We start from the raw sequence: 25,505 nt of genomic DNA on the forward strand, positions 1-25,505 counted from the left end.
CCATTAGACTTTGCCAACCTCCTTCTGACACACTTAGAAGTATCACCTTGTCCCTCTTGCTTTCTAATTACAGATGGATTTGATAAAACACCCACTTAATCTGCCCCCCATTTTTTTTAATTCCTTTTTCCTGAGTGATTGATCTTACAATGTGGAGAACATATAGACAAAGGGAGATGATATGCAGTTCCATATTATGTATAAGAGGCCAATTGTTCTAATCCAGTGCAGGTACTCCTGGGTGGAATTTTAATTCCTTCTTGTTATAAAGATTTCCTACTGCTCCTTTTCCCCCCTGTTTTTCTATGAATATCGAAGACGAGTTTTTTTTAGAATCTGACAATCAAATTTGATACTTTTGATATGCATCATTTCCTAAATGCACTTGATGGAAACAAAGCAGTATGGTGTTTGCATGTGTGCCTTGCTTTGGAACCCAAAATATAATGTAGGATTGATTTTCAACTAAATCACTGACTGTTAACTTCAAGGAAATATTTCAATGAAATCGAGTACAACTTCTTCAGGGTTTTTTTGATTTGTTTCTTTCAAACAGAGGCTTCTGTGATCTGACTCAGTTTGTGGTTCATGTGTTGCTTTTCTCTGGTTTGGCTCAGTAGGCACCCTGCAGATGTAGCTCCTTCCTGTGCTGTTCCTGCCACTAATGGGAAGTGGCTCTCTAGGGTAGCAGGAAACTGCAGGAGGGACAGTTTTTTGGAAGGAGGGAGTTACAAATAGCAAAGGGAAACTGTCATTGCTGCCACAGGTGAATGACACAGTTGTGTCTTTCTGTGTTACGTGAAAAGCAGAATTAAATTTTAAAAAGAGTAAGACAACTAACTTCTGAGGTAGGCATACCAGCACCATGCTGTTTGTGCTTGCATTGTACTAATTATTCTTCATGATACTGTGGGACAGTAAAATGATTATTTTCATGTTAAGGTAGGGGAACTTCTCTGGAGATATTAAGGAATATGCTTAGAACAAAGCTAGAATTTCTCTCCCTTGTGCTTGGATTACCAGCTCTAACTGTTGCTCCTCAGTGATGGCACATTTCAATGCTTGATAGATTCCAGAGCGTTAATTAAAACAGTTGTTTAGCTAATTGCCTGGAATATTGTGAGTAAAAGCATATTTATTCCAAAGGCAAACAATCCATTTTTACCCAGTGAAGCATATCAGTTTTTATGGTGCATAAAAATTGTTTCACTTCAGTTTTGAATATATTGTGTACTTGTCTGTCTAAAAGCCTTTCAGATGATGATCTGCTTTAAGTGCATGGAAGCATTTTTCTTTGACCGTTTTTAATGTATCCATTGAAAAAGCATACATTTAAATAATTGAAGCTGTGAAAAGTCATTGCTATTAAAATGAAAAGTTGCTTACTGTACTGGGCTATTGGACTGCCACCATGCTTATTGATGTGCAGCCTTTGTAGTATTTCTAGATATTGTCCTATGTAAGGAGACTTGAGATTGGAGAAGGGTTATCGTTATGGTGTCTTTGCTTAATTTTTGAGGAAAAAACGTGCTAAGGGAACGGGTGGTTTCAGTGTATACACACATTTAAAATTAAAATAGAGTCTATGCTCCTCCAAAGTGATCAGGGACTAAACTGGTCCATGGGAGGTGGCTGCATAGGGCTTCTGTGGAAGACTGGGAGCACATCAGTGTGAATGACAGCTTATTGCACTACAGTGTAGCTTACCATCAAGCTGATAGCTTCTCCTCAAAGAGAAAATGCTTATCATCTAATGGAAAGATTAGGTAAGGATGGAAGTACAGCTCAAGGGCTAAGATGGGAATTCTGGGTTTAATTTACAAGTTTTCTTGAGCTCTATACTCATGATAGTTCTCTTGACTTTCATATAGCCTTTTATACGTGACTATTTATCTAAGAAATGAAACTTAAAAGGGCCTGGCTGAAGTCAATAAACTAATATTTATTTTGATGCTTTGGCTTTCAGAATTGCTATGGGCAGAGTATTTCTTATAAGACAAGGTACCATCTGGTCCATTCCTACCTCAGCTTGATAGATGTTGTGAATGTATTTCTTTGTTGTTTGTCTTAAGAGAAATATGCAGTGGTTATGTAACAAAGCAGAAGTTTAAGAGGAAAACACATTTCAAAACAAGAACAGTATAATATTCTTATTCTGTTAGCAGTATATGGTGGAAAATAGAAAAAAAAAAAAAGACCATTACTCTTATAAATGGGCTTGTAACTTTCTCCTACACACTCCCTTTTGTGCCCAGCCTGAGCTGGGTTATAACCAGCAAAATCCTTACTGGGAGCTGTTCCTCAGCTGGATTTTGGTAAACTTGCCCTGAGCTGGAAAGGTTGTAAGGAAATGGCTGTTTTCTTTCTTCCAGTGTGTAACAGCTAAACATTCATGCCTGGCCATTGCTACGCTGGTGATAACTAACCTGTACTCTTCTTGTTTTGGACTCTATTTCGTTGTAGCCTGTAATTGCACTGACGTCTTATACAAGATGGTTTTATTGGCATAATAGTGGGTAATTGTTAGCCAGATTAAGAAAACTTAACAACATAGATGTAAGAATCAAATCCTTTGCATTTAAGTTAAAAGAAGAAAGGGAAAAACATTTCATCTTAATTAATCTCTTTGAAAGGGATAAGAAGAGAACACGAACCAAGAATGAATCTCTTTTCTTGATTTTTAAAGAAAAGAATTTATTGATATTTAAAGGGGACTCATCACATGAACAACTTTTTGATTATTATTTATTCTTATGAAATTTTGCTAGGCTATTAGCAAAGTAATTAACAAAAAGATAGCAGAAAAAGTTATTAATGAAATATTTCAAAGTTATTTTTTTTAGGCAGAATTATTTTCTGACCACATGAAGTAGAAGAAACTTGTCTGTATAAATAAGATGTATATTCTTTTATATTTTTGGTGGAAATAGTACTGTTATTGAAAGTAATGCTGTTATTTTTGTTTAGGCAAAGGAGACGTTTTTGGTGATGTGTTCTGGAAGGAGTCTACCCTTGCCCAGTCCTGTGCTAATGTAAGGGCTTTGACTTACTGTGATCTTCATGTGATTAAGAGAGATGCTTTGCAAAAAGTACTGGAGTTCTACACAGCCTTTTCACACTCCTTCTCTAGAAATCTCATTTTGACCTACAACTTGAGAAAAAGGGTAAGTAGCTTTGATTTCAACATACGTCTTATAAATGATTGCACTTTTAAGGACTCTCTGCATGAAAAAAACTGAATTACTTGAATTCTGGCATTTTTTGTAGGCTCTCTTTATAAGAAGGTTTTTCAGAGCTTGCCTAAGAGACACTGCTAGTGTGTAGAGTCAAAAGGCCACATTTATTTCTGTGCTAGTTTTGTAGAGAGGTAGACTGTGTGTATGTGAAAGTATTGCACATTTCAAGGGAAGAGACAGATTCCAGCAGTTTGCAAACTGTCATGCATTTGTGATAAACAGTGTTCACTAGTTAATGCAACTTTGGTTTGTAAAGCAGCTAAAAATATTTTAGGAGTGTTGCCTGAAATTACATAGAAAATGACAGGAAAGATATAAAATCTAATATATGGAGCAAAAGTCAAGAAGAATAATCACAATGGAAAAATAATATGAACATGACATTCTATCAAGAGTTGCTTCTTTTAGAATCAATCACATTTTGGAATTACTTTGCTTATCTATAATGTTTCCTTTTTCTTATCCTTGATTTTTTGGCTCATTTCATTCCTTGCTGTGTGCCAGTACAAGTTATTTTGTCAAATGCAAGTCATCATAATCTAATAGCTCCTTTTAAATCCTCTGTGTAATCTTCAGTGAACAACCTCTGTAGAAATTTATTAAAACTGTAGTAGGTATAATTCAGATGATATGATTTTATGATGCAAGATAGAAGACAATACTATTACATTTAAAAGAAATACATTGGAGAGCCTGCATTTGCTTTAAAACATTATGATATAAGGATACTTGAGATCAGCTAAAGAAATATGTTTGATAGGAGATTTTTTTGTTCCTAAAAAAGATTTTCCATGGTAACTTCCAGGTGCCAAGTAAGTTTACAGCTGAAAAAATAGAAATCTTTAATTCTTTTAAATCTGTTTCGTAAAATTAGACTTTGCAACTAGACGTTTTTAAAAATGTTTTATTTTTTTTATATGGAGTTGGCATGCTGAAATTAAAGTAGTGTGATGATATTTTCCATCTAAGAGCAATATCAAAGAATTCAACTTTTTAGTGTTGGATGAAGAAGAATGTACTATCCACACTTCGGTCAAATAAATACAGCTCTAGTAGAAAATTGATGTAATTAAAAACTAAGAAGCAACTTATACTTGAGGGTTTCCTCATATGACATTTTTTTCCAAATAATACTGAGTTCCTGCAGGATAAGGAGAAGGTACACAGCTGCAAGAGCTGTTAATAAACAGCTACTTGTCCGATGTTAGTTAATGTAAGAAATAAAATAAATGAAAAAAATTGACATTGAGATTACCTAAAGAATTGGTATCACTGACTGACATATTTTGTAATTAGCTCTGTGGGTAATGTGGTAAGATGCTCTAAGAATATATAACTACTTTTTTTCTTTTTTTTTTTAACATCAGTAAAAATAACAAGCTTTGAGGCATAGAAGGACCAACTTTTTTAAAGCTCATGGCAATGCTAGCAGAATCTAATCTGCTCTGAGCCAAAAGTCCCAATTTTAGGATAAAATACCTACTCCAGAAGTCGCACTCTGTTCCTCCACATTTATCAGCATATCTTTTCCCAGCCCAGGTTACAAAACATCTTTTAACCGCAGTGTCATAATTTCTGTGCTGTCAGTTTTCTCCACAAAATGTTCCTAATAAAAAGGTACGTCTTATGATAGCAATTTCCATCCAGTTATTCAAATAATTGGATTTTAATTGAGTTGCAGTCAGCAGAAAAGTGGCGTTGATTGATAATGGAAGCGAGAGTTTGATGGTTCTAGGTTAACAAGCTGTAACGTTATTTATTTTATTGAAAGAAGGCTGATTGCAATCAGAATGCAAATGTTAAATAATGTGAATAGTATATGCTTTTGGAAATGCATGGAAGGTACAATACTTCAGAGATTTGAGGTAATGCACGTTAAAGGACAACTTTTTAGAGTTTAGAATTTAATCTGGTTTAAATATCTGTGATTTTTTTATAGAAGTATCTCCCCAGCCTGTTGCTTCTAACACTTCTCCTAGTCTATTTCTGCAAATGGAATTTTGTAGAATTCAGATGAACTGGTACCTTCTGTGAGTTACATTTGTGATGTATTGCATACCCTTTGGAGTATAAATACCAGAATTACACTTTTCATTTCAATAAACAGTTTCAGCTCTAGCTCCAAAAGTGTTCAACCAGTTGAAGTGCAGATACTGTATATGCATCCCAAATATATTCATACAGATTCCAAATACATGCAAAGCAGCTTTGGGGTTTTCTTTCTCCCCCCGCAGAAGGATCTCATGGATATGTTTTTAGACTTGGTTATTCCTCTGAGGTGTCCCCATCTCCAGGGTGCATATGCCTTCTCTTGGCCATGGTACTGAGTCTCACTACTTAGTGCAAGGTGCTTTGTAGCCAAGTTTCACTCAGGTTAAGTGAGCTTTAACACTGATCCATTTTTTCACCATGTTTGCATATTCCTTGGCTGCTGAGTCTCCTGTAGTGATCCCTGGTGGAGATGGGACTCTCTGTCCCAGGCCCTTTGGTGCCAGTGAACAGTGCTGACCTTACCGATGTTCCCTCCACTTACTGGGGTCTGGATCCATGTGCTAATGTCTGTGACAGAAATAAGCAGACATGCAGGTGTGTTGGAGGGTACTGGAAGTGGTCAACTAGTCTTGACCTTAGCTAATCTCTGAGCTGGATTTAGGCAAAGTAGAAAGCAACTTCCCTCTATTCCTTGTGCTGTTCTTCCTGCTTATCTTGAATGTGGTTTGAGCTGAGCTGGGAGGGCAGGAAGCTTTTGTCCATGCGTCCCCTTTATACCTTTCCTAGAACAGGGCTGCAGTTATGAAATGTTACTGCCTGTTTAAAGACTTTGTGGCCAAGGGGAAAGTTTCCAGTGCTCTGTCCCTGGCATGTCATTACCATCCCTGTCTATGTTGTGAAAAGTTTTCTTTCACTCGCTTTCTCAACAAACTCCAGTGAAATATCCTCTTTTCTAAAACTGATCAGTTTGCTCAAGTGACTAAAATCCCTCCTGAAGTTATTAGCTATCTAGTTACCTCTGACTGGAGCTCAGACTTGGAAAACTTTTTCTTTTTCCTAAAGGGGAAGAGAAAGGAGACCTTTAATTAACTCTTTCTACTGCCAGTCATTAAAATTTTCATCTTAGTGGGAGCAGGGGGAGAATCATCTGCTGCATCTCTCTTTCCACCATCTTAAGAAACTGGAACTGCAGTCTGTGGCTGCAGGTGGCTGTATGTTGGACTCGAGGGCTTTGCGGCTGAAAGGAAGCTGATAGAGGGTTTCTCAGAGCGCTTCCTGCTGTAACAATGCGATTAAATTAAAGCAGGTTAACTTGATGTTTCTCTCCATTTTTGGAATTTCAGAGAGAACCAGGGGTATGTGGGATAGTCAAGTGACAAACACCCTTATGGAGGATATGTTAGATGAAAGAAATATTGTAGGTTTGGAGGGCGTCAGGATTCACAGGCTGCATGGAGATCTGGTTTTCCCCTCCAAATATTTAAACACTGCTGGGTCTCCAGACTGGATTTCACATCTCCAGGTTGGTAGAAGCAGAAGAAGACAAAAGCTTGCATGATAGCTTCTTGTCATCATCTTTTGCTTGTGAGGAGGTGCAAGTTTCACATTCTTTTTTCAGGAATGTGAAAGGCCTTTGAGAGTACTTGTAATCATTCTGGTTTTGCAGTTGCTTCTTTCCATGTGTATGAGCTTTGTGACCAATATTAACTTACACTGAGTTGTACCACAGTGTATTTGCTCAGTTCATTCTGCTGCAGCTGAAAATGATGTTATAGCTCAAGTGATCGCACACACTACAGAAAAGGGAGAATTCTTATACATAATTGATTAAGCTGAGATTTCTCTAGTAGGCTATTTTAGCCTGGATAGAGATTAAATGACTAATTCTGAATACTTTGGAGTATCATGATAGAAAGCAGAAGTAGCTTTTTAGAGGCTGAAATTTGTGTCCTGAAATAAAAGAAGGAATGCAGTAGGATATAGGTATGTTACTGGGATTTTGTAAGACTGAAAGAAATTGCAAAGAGCATTCTGCATTTTTACAAATCAAACACGATTTAATGATTTAGAACCAAAGCTCTCAGTCAGAACATATTTCTTGAGAGAGAAGTGATTGTAACAGAATAGACTCCTTGCCAGTGTAAGATTACTTGCTTTTGTACATGTAGTGGTGTGTTTATTCTATGGTATTCCAACTGTGCCAGTGGACAGGACTCCCACCATCTCTTTTGAAAAGCAATTTTAAAATGTAATTGTGCTTTCCTCTTCAACATTAACTTAATATTTCTTCTTTTTGTAATGTAAGCTCTAACTAGAGAAAAAACCTCTCTCAAATCATACATTTCAGCTAGGAGTGCTTCAAGCCCTGATTTTAAATCTCTGGTAGGCCTTTGGCAGCAGAATGTTTTCAGAGAGTAGTCCATGGCCTTTCCACGTGGCAAGTTTTCCAATTCTTTTTCATGATAGAAGTTCAAAATGTTATCCCAGAATTTTTTCTGATACGCAAAAGGCTGAAATGCTGGAAGGTTTTAACAAAGCTTTCTTACATTGAGAAGAGAAAGGTTTTAATTTTAGAATATTGTCCCATTTGATGATAGATTTCTTAATGGTCCAACTGACAGCTTACTTCTTTCTCCTGTGTTTGTACTCACAAAAATAATCCCACAAGTTCTGTGGGAAGAGGGGGCTGTTGCTTGACTGACACGCACCTTACAGCACTGAGAACTGAGAACCTTGGACATGAGTGATGTCTGGAAGGACCTGTGGCTTGGGAATTATGCCATATTAGCTGTCTAGGAGGCAAAGTTTTTGTTTTCAAAAAAACTGTCCAAATGCAGATAAACACTTAAGTATTCTGTTCTTTCCCATGCTGCTTTTTTAAAAGCTGTTCAAGTAGTTGGATGTTCTTGCATTCACGGTTTCTCCATATCAACCTAAATAAAAGGTATTTAATTCTGTTTTGTCATTACTAAATTCCATGTTGCATTTTTGCATCTTTTCTCTGGCCTTGGACATCTTAACTTTTATATGTCTCTAACAGAAAACTGTTTAGCTAACTCACAGATTTTTGGGCAAATGGGCCTTAATACCCAGACTTGGAGAGAATTTGACAAACCGCAAGCATTTAACGTTCATGTTTCTACAGTGACTGTTGAAATATGTGATTGTGTTCAGCCCAAAGTAACTTCATTACCTTTCAGAGGCATCATCTTAAAGTTTATTTTCCAAAACTTGCCAATTCTAAACTTATTTCTGTTCTATTTAATGTATATGACCTTGAGCCTTAGGCTCCTCTGCTTATACAGAGGAAGATCTGGCTACAGACAAATAGTTTACATAGTGGGGATGTATATGTGCAACAGAAGATATAATTAACTAAGAAGTTCCAAGACACTGTGGTGGGTTGACCTTGGCTGGCTGCCAGGTGCCTACCAAGCCTCTCTATCACTCCCCCTTCTCAACAGGACAGGGGGAGAAAAATAAAATGAGAAGCTTATGAGTCAAGATAAGGACAAGGAGATCACTTACCAATTGCCATTATGGGCAAAACAACCTTACTTGTGGAAATGAATTTAATTTGTTACCAATTAATCAGAGTTGGATAATGACAAACAAGAAAAAAATCTAAAAAACACCTTCCCCCCATCCTTTCTTTTTTTCTTCCCAGGCACAAATTCACTCCCAACTCTTCAGTCTCTTTCCCCTGAACAGTGCAGGGATTTGGGGGCGGAGGTTCTGGTCAGTTCATAATGCTCAGTCTCTGCCATTCCTTGCTCTTCACACTCTTCCCCTGCTCAGTTGTGAAGTCCCTCTTATGAGAGACGGTTCTTCACAAACTTCCCCATCGTGGGTCCTTGCCACAGGTAGCAGTTCTCCAAGAACTGCGCCGGCAGGGGTGCCTTCCATGGGGGGCAGTCCTTCAGAAACAGCCTGCTCCAGCATGGTTTCCCTGGGAAACCACAGATCATGGCCAGAAGACCTGCTCCTTCATGGGCTCCTCTCCACAGCCTGCACGTGGATATCTGCTCCACCGTGGGCTTTCATGAGCTCTAGGGGAACACCCTTCATCACCAGTCTTCACCATGGTTGTTACCATGGGTGGCAGGAAAATCTCTGCCTTTGGTGTCTGCAGAGTTATTTCTTTCACATATTCTCAATTCTCTCTCTCAGCTGCTGTAGTGCAGTGTTTTTTCCTCTTTCTTAAATATGTTTTCACAGAGGTGCTACTAACATCGCTGGTTGGCTCAGCTCCAGCCTGCAGTGGGTCTGTCTTGGAGCCAACTAGAACTTTCTCTGTCCAACATGGGGACAGCTTCTGGTGCCTTCTCATAGAAGCCATCTCTGCAGCCCCTCTGCTATCAAATCATTGCCACATATACCCAAAACAGACAGCAAACCCATTCTTATGCTTTTATTCAGTACGATAGGTTTTCATGTAAATTTTAGCCGTAACTTAGATTAAGCTATGTGGGTAAGTAGCAAAACGCTTCTTTAAAATGCTCTTGAATGACTAATCCCTTCTAAACTGATTTAATGAATTCATCATGTGTTTGAGATGCCTTCTCCTACTACGAATAATGAGTAATTTTTCCTGCTTTTAGTTGCTCTGAGGTAATGTCTGTACAATTGTTATAGAGAAGCAGCTTAGTATACCATACAAAACAAGATGTGTATTTCCCCATAGGAATATTAAGTTGTTGAAATTCTGATAGGCCATTCACTAATAAATCCTATTAAAAGTAACTTAGTCATCAGTAGGTATTAATAATTGTCAATAGAATAAATTGATGGAAGAGCTGGTGAGGGTGAATTTTGAATTGCAATTCACCTTTAAATGGAAGAATATGATTCTTTTATGAAGCTGATACTAAAACCATAACTGCCTTGAAGTATCTTCGTTAAGAGAATATTTCCTGTTCTGTGCTATTGTAGTTTTATATACTGTAGGTTTTCCCACACTGATTGCTAAACACTTAGCTATCATTCTGATCACTAAATTAGAAATTAAATTTGTACAGACTGAATTTATAAAAACAGAATTTTACCTGTTTCCCAATGTGTTTTCTAAATATGGAAAACATTCCAATTATATGTGAGTACTTGGAAAAAAAATGTCATAAATTGAACAAGTTCTTGGTCAACCAGAAATTGAGGTTAAGCACTTCATTCATTAATCCAGAAACACAATTGATACTTTGACTGTTTTATCACATTTTGAGGAGACCCCCTTGAATTGCTTTTGAAAGCGTTTTTTCCCTCAATGACCCATAAAATACTCAGCCTTAAATAGAAAAGAAAAAAAGTCTGACCTTTTTAAATTCTGTTGAGTGTTCATGAAGTCTTTCCATATATGGGAAAACTACTCCGAGTAGATGAAAAATACAGTTAACAAGGTTGATGGTGAATTAAAACAAAATTTGTTTTCATACTATTTTAATAATTTAAAAAAAGACACATATGGCTTTTGTGAAGCTATTTTCAGACGAGTAATAGAAAATTAACATTAAAAAAGGGTTTTGTCTCATTTTTACATGCACAACCACCCCCACCACTTGTTTATCTCAACAGAAGAAGATGCATTACTTTGATTTTTACCCTCCTCCACCCACGTAGACTAAAGCATAGAAATAATTTTAATACAGAGAAAAGTTACTCAGTGAATGAGGATTCCCCAGAATAGCTTCCCCAAGCCTTTTTAAAATAGAAAATGAATTTCCTAGGAACTGAGGAAATTCTAAATGTTGGCCCACCACCAGGGACAGAAGATGATAATCCAAAAGATAACTGCTCTTACACAGTCTGGGAATCTAGTCTTCATTGTGAAAACAGTGAAATTCTTGTTAGTATTTTTACAGTCAGAAGGACTAATCCCAAGTTTAAACTCATGTTTTTCTTACTATTTTGTTGATTTAGAAAAATATAAGTGTAATATGTTTAGTGTGTTAGTCTTATTTTCAGTATGTGCATGGTGCACTACCACCTGTTCACAGTTAAGTGTACTGAGGTGCCTTAGTCCAGCTTTGCACCACGCTTGTGAAGAGAGGATGTTCCATGGGAATTCAAAGAATTCCTACCCTTTCTCAAAAGCTTGAAGTTTGTCTTCTACTGCTTACCATGACTGAGTGGCTAGAGTCTCAAAATCTCTTTGCATTTCTAAGTAAGAAAATAAACTGGTTTTTTATTGGTGCCTGCCATCCATGTCTGTGTATATGTGTGTGTATATATGTCTGTGTGTGTGTGTGTATATATATATATGTGTATATATATATATATATGTACCATGATTGGCCTATTGCTGAAACTTTAAAGAAATTCCAATGTCATGCTCTCTTTCTAATATATGCATGCTGTTACCCAGGCTTTTTTTGCATGTATGTACCATGTTCTATCATGTATTATAACTGCACTAATTATGTCAATGCCTTGGTAACCCCTGTGGCCTGGTGTTTGTATTTCCTGGTGCTTCATACACTGTGGAGCACTACTGACCAAGCAAAAGACAGAACAGTGACTTAATAACCTCCTGTATAATTTTTTTCAACTCTAAAAAATGATCTCTGTGGTCTGGGAAGCAGCTGGCTCCAGGACAAACATATTAAAAGAGTACGATTTCCTGGCATAACAGCTTTGACCTTCTGGTCTTCTCTATGGTCACTAAAAGCTGAACTCATAGGACTGCAGATCCAAACACTCAATCCGTCCAAGGCACTTCATGGAGGAGAGGGAATGTAGATAGCTGTGCAATATGAAAGCTGAGTTACAATGGCAAATCTACATCCTTGAGCAGTCAGACTTTATAATCTAAGTGATCTGACTGATCCTTTCTTCGGCTTTCCAGTGAATTCTGAAATAACTGCCCCCAATTAAAAAAAAAAAGAAAATATTATGGAGGCTACTGTTAATGTTGTGTAGAGACTGTGATCCTGGCTCCAGACCAAATCCTACTACAAGTCCTCTGTTTGCTTGCTTGAATTTTGTGACCTTTACTGTAACTGTGAGCCCTTGGACAGCGAGACAAAGGAGATCCTTTCCCTCTTTGCATACCTGAGACGGGTCTCCACAATTCCTCTGAGGACTCTATTTGCTACACACCATGATGGGCATAAAACTAATATCTCACCTTAAATGCAAAAAATGCTGTTAAGATTTTTGCTCTGTGAAACAGAGCAGTTTCAAATCTTGATCTGTGAACACTGGGAGGCGCCCACTGTGTTTGTGTAGACAACTGATGTTTTCCATGTATCCATCCTTGAGAATCAGCCTTTTAGCTGTCTATCAACAAGGATCTTGCTGGGGGAATACAGCCAGGAGTGTACTACATTCCTTAGACTCAAGCCTGCTGCAAGAGAGTCACCCAGATAATGCGGTGTCTAATGTCAACTTGCTTTACAGGCTGCTGCCCATTCCAGAGTGACATTGAAGTGTTTGACTGCTGGATGTGAAGTGGAGTAACTACTAGGTGTGGCCTTGTGGAAGTTTTTGAGTTTGAAATCCAGTACACTTTACCATCATGGGAATGAACCAATTGCAAACAAAACTTGTTAGGGCAACTTGCCAGTCACCTACTCTAACTGTAGCTACCGACTGTTGCCTCAGCTAAAGTGTTAAGGAGGGCATTGTGTTGGGCTGTGGCTTGGTATAAGGACTTCCTTTGAGAAGTACATTGAGAGTAGGATCACAAATTAGTGCCTCTTAATTTGGTATTATACTTGCAGCGAGCAACTGGGTTTTTCTTCAAACTGTATGATTCCTTCCTGAAAGGAAGTGCACTGTTATGTCAAACACCTGTTTGGATTCAGATTTTCAAACAGAAATGTGATACCTGACAGTGATGTAGCCTATTAAATCCCTATGCAAATGAATGTAGTAAATGTTTTTACAGTAATTTTTCTAAATTAGCAGACTGCAGAGGGGACTTGCACTCAGCTCCACTTGAAAACACTGTCAATTTTAATATTCTGCCTCTTGTTATGGCTTTAGATTTGGTTCCCATTCATTTTCTCTTTTGCCTATCACATTACAAGATGGGGTGTGAACTTCATCTTGTGTATGTTTGTGTATATATAAATATGTATGTGGGTATATATATATGTACATATATATATATATATATACACACTGTGTTCAGTGATATCTCCCTCAATTGAAGCAGGAGCATACAGTGGTAGGCTGCTCTGAGTATACTCAGTGTCCCAAAACGCTGTCCATATAGAACTTGGAGTGGGAATCACGCTGTCCACAAACAACTGTGCAGCTGGACATCTTCAGTAACCACAGGTCCAAATCCATTGTCTCTCTATGCAGCTGTGAGACTGCACAATGTTTTCACCACATTTTTATCATGAACTAAGTCTGCTAAATCCATTTTTAATTAGTACAGCATTTTCAATGTGAAAACCCAATAACCAATTAAAGTAGTATTTGCACTTGAATACTATGTGCTTTTATTACCATATACTTATGTGTTTCTTATTTTTGTCACCATCTCCTGGGGTCTTTTCCAAATACAGAGAGAAAACACCCCATACATGCATTGTTCCAAGCCTTCATGACTTTGGCAAAACACATCTACACCAGTTCCCCAGCATTTCCCAACCTGGCTTTGCCTTGCAATTCATCTAAAGGTACTATGCCTCCATCTTAAAACTCCAGAGGATGTGCTTCCACCATTCTGATATACTTCATGGTTGGTCATTTCTCCCATATGCTCTGTAATAAATATACCACACAACAAAATTTTTTCATGATTCATTTACACAGCTGACATGAGAGAATCCAAGAAAATTTCTGCCACAATAATTTTGTAGCTCACTGAATGATGTACTTTGTAAGCACTGTGTTTATGTGAAAATACAGAATTATGTTCCACTTTTGGAACCTTCTTTTTTTACCTTTCTTAAAAAAAAAACAACAAAAAAACACCAAAAAACCAAACCCCAAACCCAAACAAAATACCCAAAAACTCTTAGGATGTTACTCTTTAAAAAGAGCTAATAGTGTACCCAGGTTGACCAGAATAGATACCTCTGTGTTTCCCATCTTCCAGGTTGGTACCTGGTTTTTGTACAAAATTTCAATGTCATGTAAACTCCAGCATTCTTTGTACTGCTGCAGAAGTGAGGGTTCTTGCAGTCTTCCTCTGAGTGGGGGCATGTGCGATTTGTTGTTTTTCAGGGTTTTGCTGTTACTTCACAGTAACTGGAAAGATGTTATTTATGGCCAGTTATTATCTTGATTAATGAAAGCAAAATTGCTGTTGACTTCCATCACATACTTGATCAGATGGTTTAAACTAGAGCGGAAATATGAGGACGTTGTAACCTTTGCTCACATTAAGATACAAAGCAATAGCAGAGGAATAAAATAGCGTTAGCTCTAAGAAACGGATATTGGCTTTGCTGTTAGAAATTTGGTATAGTCTAGAAACATTAGCCTTTGATTTTCCTTGCCTACATTTTTCAAATTGCTCAGATAGCAAGTCTTGTAGGAGTAAAAGTTTAGGTGGCTTCCATGCTTTCTGTGTTTGTCCTGTACCCTTTCCAAAAGAGGAAATTCACATTTAGTCCAATGACAAACTCATTGGAGTGCATGGAAAAAGTAATAATGAAAAGCTTTTATTTGGGATGTCATTTGGGATCAGTTATATCCTTTAACATAAAAGCATTATGATGGTCTTTGTCAGCAACCTTTAAAACGGTAATTTGTGTTGGACAATCACAATAGTTCGTAAATGACCTTCATCATTCATACCCAAACCATCCTGTAATGCAGATGCAGCCAAGAAAGCAGTTTGGAAAATTTGTGGCTTCTAGCTTGTAATATATTTCCAAAATTTATGCAAGTTTGTCTAGATTTGTAATTGCTATGTTATTTTGATATGTAGCATATTTATTAGTGCTGTGAAGGTGTAACTTCAAAAATACTGAAGGGATGTTTCTTGTGCTCTCTGAAAAGCTATCATTAAATATTGCATATTGCCTGTTTCACCACATTTTCCAATCAGTAAGATTTTCCAAGCCCCATCATTCTCTTCAGAGAGCTGTTCAGAAAAGCACACTTTGTAGAATTATAGGGCCCCTACCAGATTACCTTTAATAATATTGTAATTTTATTACATGTTGTAATTTCCTTACTGAACACTTTAAGGTATACAAATGGAGCACTTCATCCAAAGATCTATGGAGCTATATTTCTTTTTTTTTTTATAAGATATTGAATAATTTATTGTCCTTATGTGAAGGGAAACTGAACTGTAGAGGATTAAGTGACTTGCTATATCGTACAGTGGCTCTCAGTCGCAATGAGGAATGGAAGCAAGATTTTCTAGTCACATCCTCTACCCTGTATAGAAGGTCTGCAGCATGTAGTGTAGTATGTTGAATTATGCCTTGTGTAGTGGAAAAGCAGACTCTGATTTTGTGCTCCTTTAAAACATAAGCCACCCTAAAAGTATTTAACAGTACATACAAGTGTGCTAAAGGAAGCAACTGAGTGAGTGAAAACAAGGACAGTGCTGTCAAGAGAGACTGGAAAAACGTTACTTGGAACACAGGCTTGTCTCTCTTCCCCTGTTGAATGCTGCATGTGCCAAGCGAGCCTCTCAGTAGATAAGCAAGTTAAACAAAGAAAGAGGCAGGAGAGGAGTGGAGCATCTGGTATCTCTCCGTGGAGATGGGGGAAAAAAAACCCTGGATGAATGGAGCAGCTGGTGCTGTGTGATCCACAAGGCTATAGGACAGCAGTTGGTGACTGGGGACAGATTGCTCAGTGTTTCAGTGTTTTCCGAGACCAGGTGGACGCAATAAAAAACAATAAAGGGCAACCTCAAATTGTCTTACCAACTCTTCCCCTAGCTGACCCCCAAAGAAACCCTTCAGATGATGCTATTTGACAGCCTATCTGCACCCCTTCCTGACAACAGAAGTTGGAATACTGCAACATCTACACTGTCATGATCCCCAAGGAATACTATTAAAGCAGCCAGAAGAATGAGATTAAGAAGTCAGGAGCATCTTTTAGTGACATTATTGCGCTTTAGGTCCTTTTTCAGCCGTTTGGATGACCTAGTATCCAAGGTTGCTCTAGTACCCAAGTCTAACCCTACCAACACAGTGCCTTCTCAAAAGTCTGACATGAGATTATGGTGGTACACTCTGCATCATGTCTTACTGCTACCACAAAGCATCCTTGAACCAGGGGTATCCAATATAGAATCATAGAATAGTGTGTGTGGGAAGGGACCTTTAAAAGTCATCCAGTCTGACCCCACTGCAGTGAGCAGGGACCTCTTCAACTAGATCAGGTTGCTCGGAGTCCCATTCAACTGACCTTGAATGTTTCCAGGGGTAGGGCATCCACCACCTCACTGGGCAACCTGTTCCAGTGTTTTACCACACTAATCATAAAAAATGCTGCTGCAAAAGCTGTATGACATGGATATGAAGCCCACCTCTCCCACTGGGTAGGTCATGCTGCTGGGGCCTCTGTCATGGTGACCATCAAAAGCGATCTTGATTCCACACGGTAACCCACGTGGTTCATGATTGATCCTGCTGCTCATGCTCCTCCTATGTGAACATGAGTGACAAAGCTGCTTTAAGGACCAGAATAGATATAACACTTGCATCCTGCAGCCCTCCCACCTTAGAGAAAAAACATGTGATCAAACTGCTGCTCTATGGTTGCTGGGTGAGTGCCAACTGTGGGTTGCTCAGACTACCCATACTCACTTAGCAACTGCATGTGTGCTTGGGATGTGCTGAGACTGGCTTGGCACACCATGCATGCTGCCTACCCCTGCCTGAGCATGATGCCAGGTCATGTTTTCCTTTGAGATTTACTCTGCAGGTGTGATTTGCTCTGTTCTGCTCACCAGCAGAAGTTGAGCCCCACACCTTCTGAGCAGCCTTTGAAGGTCACCTGGGTCAGCTATGTCTGTTCAGGCAGCCAATGCATCTCATTTTCTGTGAGAATGACAACTCTGTGTCATATGCCGAGTTGTGAGAGCACCTTCTCAGGAGACAGTACTGAAGCCTGTGAGAGCCTGAGGAACCAGGGAGAAGGGTTGTTCTGCTCCATGTGAGCAGGCAGGTCTGCTGGGACAAGTACCTAGACTTCAGTGGTGGTTGGCCTTTCATGTACAGTCCCTGATGAGCCTAAGGAGCAGATAAGGAAGGCTGACCTCTCAGAGATCTGGATCTCTCCTGGTTCTGATTTCTTTCTCCATTTCCCCCACCTTGCTGAAGAGATGCTGGCAGGTAGCAGAGCTAGGCAGGACCCCTTCCACAGACTGCATTGTGTTGTGGGAGTGTGCACAGTATGGACTTAGCTGCCAAGGGATGGTGTTATCTGTGGCAGTAGGTCCCCTCTGAGGGATGCAGTGAAGACCAGGTAGAGCCTGCTGGAACCAGGCTGGGCAGCAGCAAAAAAGACAACATTCATGCTCCAGCCTGAGAACATCTTGCCTACGCAGTACTCAAGAATGTTCTGAAAGCACAGTTTGACACTAAATATTGATAATTTTACCATAGGAGGGTCAAAGTTAATTGATCTGGAAGAAAATGAGATTTTTACAAAGGATTACTGTTCTTCTGAGGTTATTGGAGGTTTCTAGCACTAACTGTTCAAAGCATAAACTCTTGCTTTTAAATCTAGTAGAGTTCAGTGCAGGGTATTTCGTGGTTCATGGAATTATACAACAAACAAACAAGTAGGAATAGTTCTTATGTCTGGGAGCCTCCTGAAATGGATCTAACACCAGTGGAAAACACTTCTATTGAAGTAATTCCTGTAAATTTATTTTTAAATAATTTTGTAAATTCTGAATCTGTTCTGCATGGTCAGTAAGGCAAGAGTGAGCAGCTAGAGTGTAAAGGACTCTTTTAATACAACAATAACAATAATAAGCTAGACAAATTATCTTTGTAATGTAAAGGAAGCTAATGTTAGTTGCTATTTGGCTATTCCTGGGTCAGAGACTTTAGTTCACACGTACTTATCTTAGGACATGCTAATCATCATTGCATTAGAAAGCTTAGAAAGCTTCCCATTTTATTTTTTCTTTAGGGTGTTGATATTGTAACTTGCCTTTACTGCAGTAAAAAAGTAAGAGTTTAATAGCATAATATTAATTGTTTAAGATTGTTTGGCAATATAAATATTCTTTGTTTACTATTAAAAAGCGTCAATTGCCTTTAGACATCCTAAGTGATTTTGAAAAACAGACAAATGATTTAATTTTGATTTTGTTTTATACTCCATTGAAGCAAACAACAGATTTGGAACAAGCTGCTTGCTAGACATTGGAAATTAAACTGCTCTTTTTATTAGGCACTGGTAAAGCGTCTCTGCCTTTCCTGATGGCAGACAAGCATGAAATACATTGACTCATGCTTGTTAGGGTGCCATCAAGCTCCTTTTATTTCCTTGATTATGATTCTAGTGCTACCACCCAGAGAGGAGCTCCCACTTTGATTTCCCTTGAAACCTATGCTTTCCAGAGAACATCTTCCCTCTATATTGTGAGAGCCCAAGTTCCAGGGCTCTAGAAAACTCGTTATTTAAAGTTTGTAATTTAATGCATAACACCAAAGCTTTTTCTTACCCCTTTAAGTGGGGATCTGCATCCATGTAGCATTAGGTGAGGCTGGAACAGGGCTTTGGAAAACCATAATAGTCTAATTTTAACTGATAAATCTAACTGTTTTGATAAGGCCATTGTTGAAATCAAGGTTTTGATGACTGAATGTGATACTTTGAAGCACTCTTGTTCATGTCATTCTTGGGCCTTAGTAAGTTTTCTCCAATCTCAAAGCCAGTAGTCAGCAGCCTTTCACAGAAGTGTGGGAGTTTCAGGTGAATGAACCACTCACCCAAGTGGCTTGAGTAATCATGAGTGCTTCTTATCTGGTTTGCTTTATGCGCTATATGACTGAACATTTAAAGGCAGACTTCTTGCTTGCCTGACACTTTTCCAGGCTCTTTTCCAGGCTATTAATAACCTGTTTTCACCTGGCTAGTTTTAGATCTTGTACCATTAAAATATTTAATTTTCTTTTTTTTTTTTCTTTTTCTAGTTCTATTCAGGTTCAGGCAGGCTCTCATTCTGCCTTTATCACCATGTTATCCCAGTGTCTTCGGGTGAAGCATAAAACAAAACCACTAGCATCTGAACATCTGTCATATGCAGTTTATTCTTTCTCATCTCTTTTCCTTGGAGAAGTAAATGTTTATTCAGTATACTGGTTTATTTTGATAGGGTTTTTTAGTATGTCTGCATTAAAGAAGGTAGAGTCTATGCACCATTGTAATAGTTTCTTAAAAGCAAAGTGAAGTAGAGCCCCATCTAATTAATATTATACCTAATTACATTTCTCAGTGAGATGAATCTTGTGAGCAGTATAGTTATTATCCCTAGGAGTGAAGGGCTAAAGGGTTGTTCACTGGAATTACTTCTGTCTTTTAAAAGACGAACTATGTTTCCTCTCTTAAGTGTTTCAAGAGTGTTACAAATATGGCTATGTAAAGATCAGCAGGCAGCACTGTGGCAGTCCAATGGATTTCCCTTTTTTATTTTAAGAAAAACATACAATAAACAAATATTCCAGTCTTAGTGTTTCACGGATCACATTCTTTGATATTTCTCTAGATTTTACAAAATTTGAATGAAATCCCAGACTCTGCTAAATCTAACTTAAGTTCTTCATATTAATACTGCTTAAAAAAAAAGGTGTATTTTCTTGCATGAGAAGATTAATTATTGGATAGTCTCTTCAATTACCAGTGAGAAAAGTGTTACTTGTTCCAAAGTTGCACAGGTTTTGAAGATTCAGTTGTTGCAGTTGATGTATCTTGGTAATGAACTGAGAACACTGCCTAAATCTGTGGGACTTTTTTAACTGACGTTCTTATAGCTTCCCTCTTTTTTAGTCTGACTCACATCTTGGATGCTAAATTGCGTAACCTGCCAGCCAATTGCCTGCTATGTAAAATTTAGCTGCAGGGATTATTATTATGTCTAATAATTTTCATATTTTAGTGATCTATTTTTGGATCATTATGCAACCCACTACTCAGTGGGACTAGGCAGAAAAGCACAGAACAGGATTGGTGCTGATAAACAGAAACCATTTGGTGTGCTCAGCCAGGCACTGGGGGTCCTCTGGGCACAGGTGGTCTGTTTAAAGCTGTCTTGCTTTGTAGCAAGTTGCCATGGTCTTCCCCAAAACACAAAGCTGTTTCCTCCCACTGAAATCTCTGGCCTCTGGGGACGGGAGGGCTTCCAGCAGCTGCTGTATAGCTGTTGGTAGGACTCTTCTGCTATCAAATAGACACGACCCTAAACATAAAACACATTTATTTATGTTTGTGCGCATAGTAAAGAAGGATTTAAGTGCAATTCAAAACAGTGTCAATACATGCTGGAAACTGCATAGTAAATCACCATATGTTCCAGAGGAAATGCCAAACAAAGTCATGATTGCTTTATATGTGCGCAGCTGACTGGCAAGCATAAAGGCAGACTCATGATGGGGGATGCCATCATATGCTTTTCTTCTCTTTGCTATATCAGAGCATGATTAAAGCCCATCTGCTTCCCTTAGTGCTGGGGAAGGGTACGAAAACATTCAGCCTGAAGTTTTGCTGCTGGAGCATTCACACCAGGAAAAAAAGAAGATAAACCCAAGGAGCTCTCTTAGATGTATTTGTTCTCATTTCTTTTGAAGTAGAGAATTAAAAAAATTGATTTAAAATTCCCTTGCTTCTGCAACTTGTACTGCTCTGGCTTATGTTCATGTTGTGACAGCCTGACGTTTTCTAGTTGTAGTTCTCAGACCAGGCATGTCTGGGAACAAACCTCAGCCTTGTGTGCCGGTTAAGCTACCTAATACAACTGGGGAGGGGACAGTAAGCATCTCTGTTCTTTTTACCTGTGCCAGCATGGAGTATTTAATGCCTCGCTAAAGCCCTAAGTGCAGGTGTAAGAGTTGTGGTATTTGCTGACGTTTTGCAATCTGTTTGGTTTGCTTTTTTCCCAAACTCTTTAAGGATACTTGAAACATCTGATAGAAAGTCAGAGAAAGGACTAATGACTTCTTTTCTTTCCCTTTTTTTTTTTTTAAATTTTAATTAAACCCGATTTATTTTAAGTACCGTAATTTAGCGTTCTCCAGACCAGGCACCTCTGTGGCCTGGAGTCGCTGTGCACCGATAACATTGACTGCTGTGACACCTACTGGCCGAGCCGAGCCGAACAGGAAAAAGCCTGTGGGCTCTTCCTCCGTCCTCTTCCTAATGGTAATTCCATCTCGTAATGAGTTTGGTTCTTGCGCAAGCACAGCAGTGGTGGTGTCTCTTGGAGTGACTGACACATCCTCTTTCGATGCGTCTCCCAGTACTTTGTGCATTAAGAAATTTAGATAATCACCTTTCTTTTGGCTTTTAACTTCTGTCCTTTCCAGTTCCTAGTAGCTCTTTAATCTTCACCCTCTTTGTTTCATCTGTCTTATCTTTACTCAAGTTTCTTTTTTATCATCCCTTAATAGTATTGGGAACTGCAGGAAGTCACTTTGAAGTCTTCTCTGAATTGCCTTCCTCTCCTAGAACAGTCCTTCTTCATTAGCTGTGCTCATTTCTTCAGTGCTTGAGACCTATTAGCATTCTTATTGCCCTGTTAAGCATTCCACTTTTCTGGGAAAGGTAAGGAGCCATTCATACAATTCCTTCTATGAGATCTCATACCTGAGGAGCTTTTATCAGTATTGAGAAAAATAGAGCTTTTCTGTATATATAGAAATAAAGATGTTAGTAATTCACAATAAAACCCAGCTTTGCATCTCCACTGAACAATGACAAATGTATTACATTTCATAACTGTAGGAAGATTTTCTGTATTCTTTTTCAGAGGGATAGTTTTTCTGCATTCCAGTAGTGCTGCAATCTTCTAAAAATGAATTCTCGTGTGCGATTCTGGAACATACCACTAATGCAAAAAGTTACACAGAAGGCTACTCAGGTTGTTCTTCTTTTGAAAGACAATTTATATTCTAGAAGCTTGAGTAGTTTCAAGTAACTTAAAATTGCATGAGGTGATTTGACTGAATCTAGTAGACCTCAGTGGTAGAGAGTGAGGAATCCCTGATGTCTCGTCCTCCCTGTTTCTGGCTGCATACTTCTGTCCCTTATTTTGTGTCCAGAAACTCCAACACTGTTCAGACACCATCTTCAGGCACATTCAGTTCACTGACTTTATGGCAAAAAGAAAGAGGATGGGTCATGGGAATTCCAGTCTAATGAGCACTATTGGGTATCAGCAAGGGACAAGAGGTGGCTGGGAAGCAGGGCTGAGGAAGGAGCTGGAGTGGAAAGCAGGTTAGTGAGATCTTCCCGGTTTTGGCAGCAACAAACTGATTCAACTGTTGTGTTGCATGTAATTTTCCCTATGAAAAAAAGAAAGTTTGTTATCTCTTGCTGCCTTTTTCCCCTCTGTGGTCTGCCAGCTCTGTGGAGTCTTGCAGTGAGCTGTGGGTTATGCTGCCATTCTTCTGTCTCATTTTCTCTGGTTCTGGGCAGTTTCTTGCATTATGTTTTTGGTGTAGGGTCTGCCTCTTGCCTAGGCCATCTGGCAACATGACCAACATCCTTCTCTCTCTCTTCTCCCTTGGGAGAGAGTTAAGTCTGCCTTTATAGTACATAGTGATTACATTCCAACGAACGGAAGACTTTATGAGGATTTTCCCCTAGAACTGAGATGGTTTAAACATACACCTGGAAGTTATGGAGCTGAGGAGAAAATGGGAAACTGAACAAGGTTTTACATTCATTGGGAATTCAGTGTAAAGTTGATATTACATATGCTTTTATCACAAAAGATCATGGTATTGAGGATTAGCGTTGGTAGTCTACAATAATTAGAAATTTTATCTGTCTATAGTCTAATTAAAAATGAATTGAGATGAGTAAATAAGCTCAGCATCAGAGAGGAAGGGATAGAATCTCTGTCAGACAGATGAGATGGTCAAAGTGTTGATCACAGACTACTCCTGAATTGACTTTGCTATGCCAACCATCATAAGCTTATTTTGTTTTTCAAATTGAAAAGATCTGTCCCATAACATAAAATATGCCAGTGATGGCTATTTACTTATCTGTCACTATTCTGACTCTAGACTTTGCTTTTAAAAAGTTGGGCTTGGGCAGTGATGAGTGTTACTGGAAAATGCTGAAAAGTTTCTGCTTACCTGTACCCTCACTGGGCACTGAGGACAGTGGTTGTGATGACGGTATTTCATGATTTCAGTTCAGTAACAGTAAAATGTCCTTTGCAAACTGAGACCCTCAGACTTGCCTATTGAATCCTGCAAGGAGCAGTCAGTATGTCAAAGATACTGGTCTGAAGCAAAACAGGTTAAGGCAGAGGATGCATTCCTGTTGCAGTGATGGAGAATTAATCTCTCTTTCTGACAGGTTGGAGATTACAAAAGAATTCAGTACCTTGTGGGATTTCCTAAGACTGTCAGGGTCCAGTTGCCCGTAAAATTCACTTAACCTTATTAATAATTTTACTCTACATATTTCTTATTTTTCACCCCTTGATATTAGATGACTTGCCCAAGTTCACACTGGAAATCTCTGACAGACCCAGTTGCTAACCCCAGATGACCAGATTCCTAGCCCAGGTCCTTAGGCACTTTCTGGAGTGGATTCTCTGTAAGATAGGTCCTGAAAAAGAGCCTGTCAGTCAAGTACTACTTCCAGCAAGCCGTAAGAGCTCTTAGACTAGAAACCTACAAAGTAGACTTGCATTTGTAGCCATTTTTGCACAGTCTTAGTGTGTCTTTTATTGACAGATCACTAAAAATTCTCATCTGAAATACTGAATTCTAGAAATCTCCGAGTCTTATTTTAATCTCAATCCTATGCTTAGCTAGAGAACCCAATGTAGAGACGATTGACCTTGGCTTAATTATATACATCCACAGTGACTAATTTGTGGTGATGTCATTTATCTGATGGTAAATTTTCAGAGGGTGAGGGACTGCAATTTAATTTCACTTCTGCATTGTGCTGTTGTGGCAATTTGACTTTGGCCTTAAGACGTAGTGGGACACTCTGCCCTTCAGAGGTTTCTCAGTGGGCTGGCTGAAACTAGAGTCTCCTGCCAGGTTTGGGTACAGCTCAGACACTGAGGCAGAGCTCTGTCACTGTAAAGGAGCTCCAGGCAACACAGTTTGGCTGCCTCCAGTGCAGCCACTATATTAAAATATATATTTTTTTAAATTCTTGCTGTGAGACTGAAAATCAGTTGCCCAGAGCAGGAGTGTCCAACCTGTGAATCTCCAAGGACAATTTGGTTGGTGCCATAAGCAGCTGTGGCACTGTTTCCCATAGGGCCCCTCAGGAGCAGAGTAAGGGCTGGCTGGGTTTTCCCATGGTGAGCTTCCACTCACCGCCGTTCTCCGCAGTGTGAAAGTGCCTCCAGCTGCATCTATGATAACAGGCTCAGCTACAACATGTGGGAATGTGCTAACATCCCTTCTACCTTGGTGACTCTTCTCTCAGTTCACTCAATCCAGCTTTTCCTTCTCACGCTATGTCTCCTTCATGGCCTTGTCTCCGCAGAGCTACAACGAAGAGTTTGTCAGCATGCCTGCTAAATGTTTGCAATCAGTAAATGGTAGTTGTTAGGCTTATGTGCACCTCATGTACTCAACGTCATAGAGACCAAAAATAGAAATGTGATTTTCTTCCTAACCTTGTGCGTCAGCCTGAATAGTGTGAGATTCTGCACCTTTGTGTTACATTCTTTCACATTACAGTAAAGATATCTGATTGAATACTAAGTATTTCTTATTCTATCGAAAATCACAGTGTGATGCTCTTGTAATCTTTCATTGTTATGTTGAGCCTGTTTTTTTGTAGTGCGAATAACAATCACTTGTATAAATTTTGTGCCTGTTGCACCATCTTTCTGCTTTTCTCTCAGATTTTTGTATGGTGGCAGTACCTTGCCTATAGGCACTAAAGTAAGGAAGGATTTTGATAAAGTTTAGGAGACTGCACACAGCTTTTCAGGTAATACGTTTGCTTAGTAAGAATAAATAGATCTGTGAACTGTTAGAAATAAATCACATCTCTTTCTGGCTTCTGCACATAAGGAGTAGGTTTGGAGTAAAGTCCAAAGAGCTTGCAGGGACATATGCTGCCTCCTTCCAGCTCTTGTCTAGGATTTGTGTTGTTGTATTAGAATTTCAAGGCTACAGAGTGACATCATAGAAG

The 25,505-nt window shown here is 38.9% G+C and overlaps 1 protein-coding gene across 3 annotated transcripts in view; it reads left to right on the forward strand.

Annotated features, from left to right (window-relative positions):
* The window catches only part of KCNH1 (potassium voltage-gated channel subfamily H member 1), a 185,894-nt gene that overhangs the window by 102,914 nt on the left and 57,475 nt on the right, over positions 1 to 25,505 (forward strand). For all 3 annotated transcript variants that reach the window (XR_001874221.1, XR_001874222.1, XM_017811781.1), the window contains exon 10: positions 2,968 to 3,164. Coding sequence is in view for 1 of the 3 variants with exons in the window: in XM_017811781.1 (XP_017667270.1) it covers positions 2,968 to 3,164 (197 nt within the window). In the remaining 2 variants the exon portion in view is untranslated. The remainder of the gene's footprint in view (positions 1 to 2,967; positions 3,165 to 25,505) is intronic.

This window comes from Lepidothrix coronata, unplaced genomic scaffold (genome assembly GCF_001604755.1).
Source record: "Lepidothrix coronata isolate B3197 unplaced genomic scaffold, Lepidothrix_coronata-1.0 Scaffold33, whole genome shotgun sequence".
NCBI lineage: Eukaryota > Metazoa > Chordata > Aves > Passeriformes > Pipridae > Lepidothrix > Lepidothrix coronata.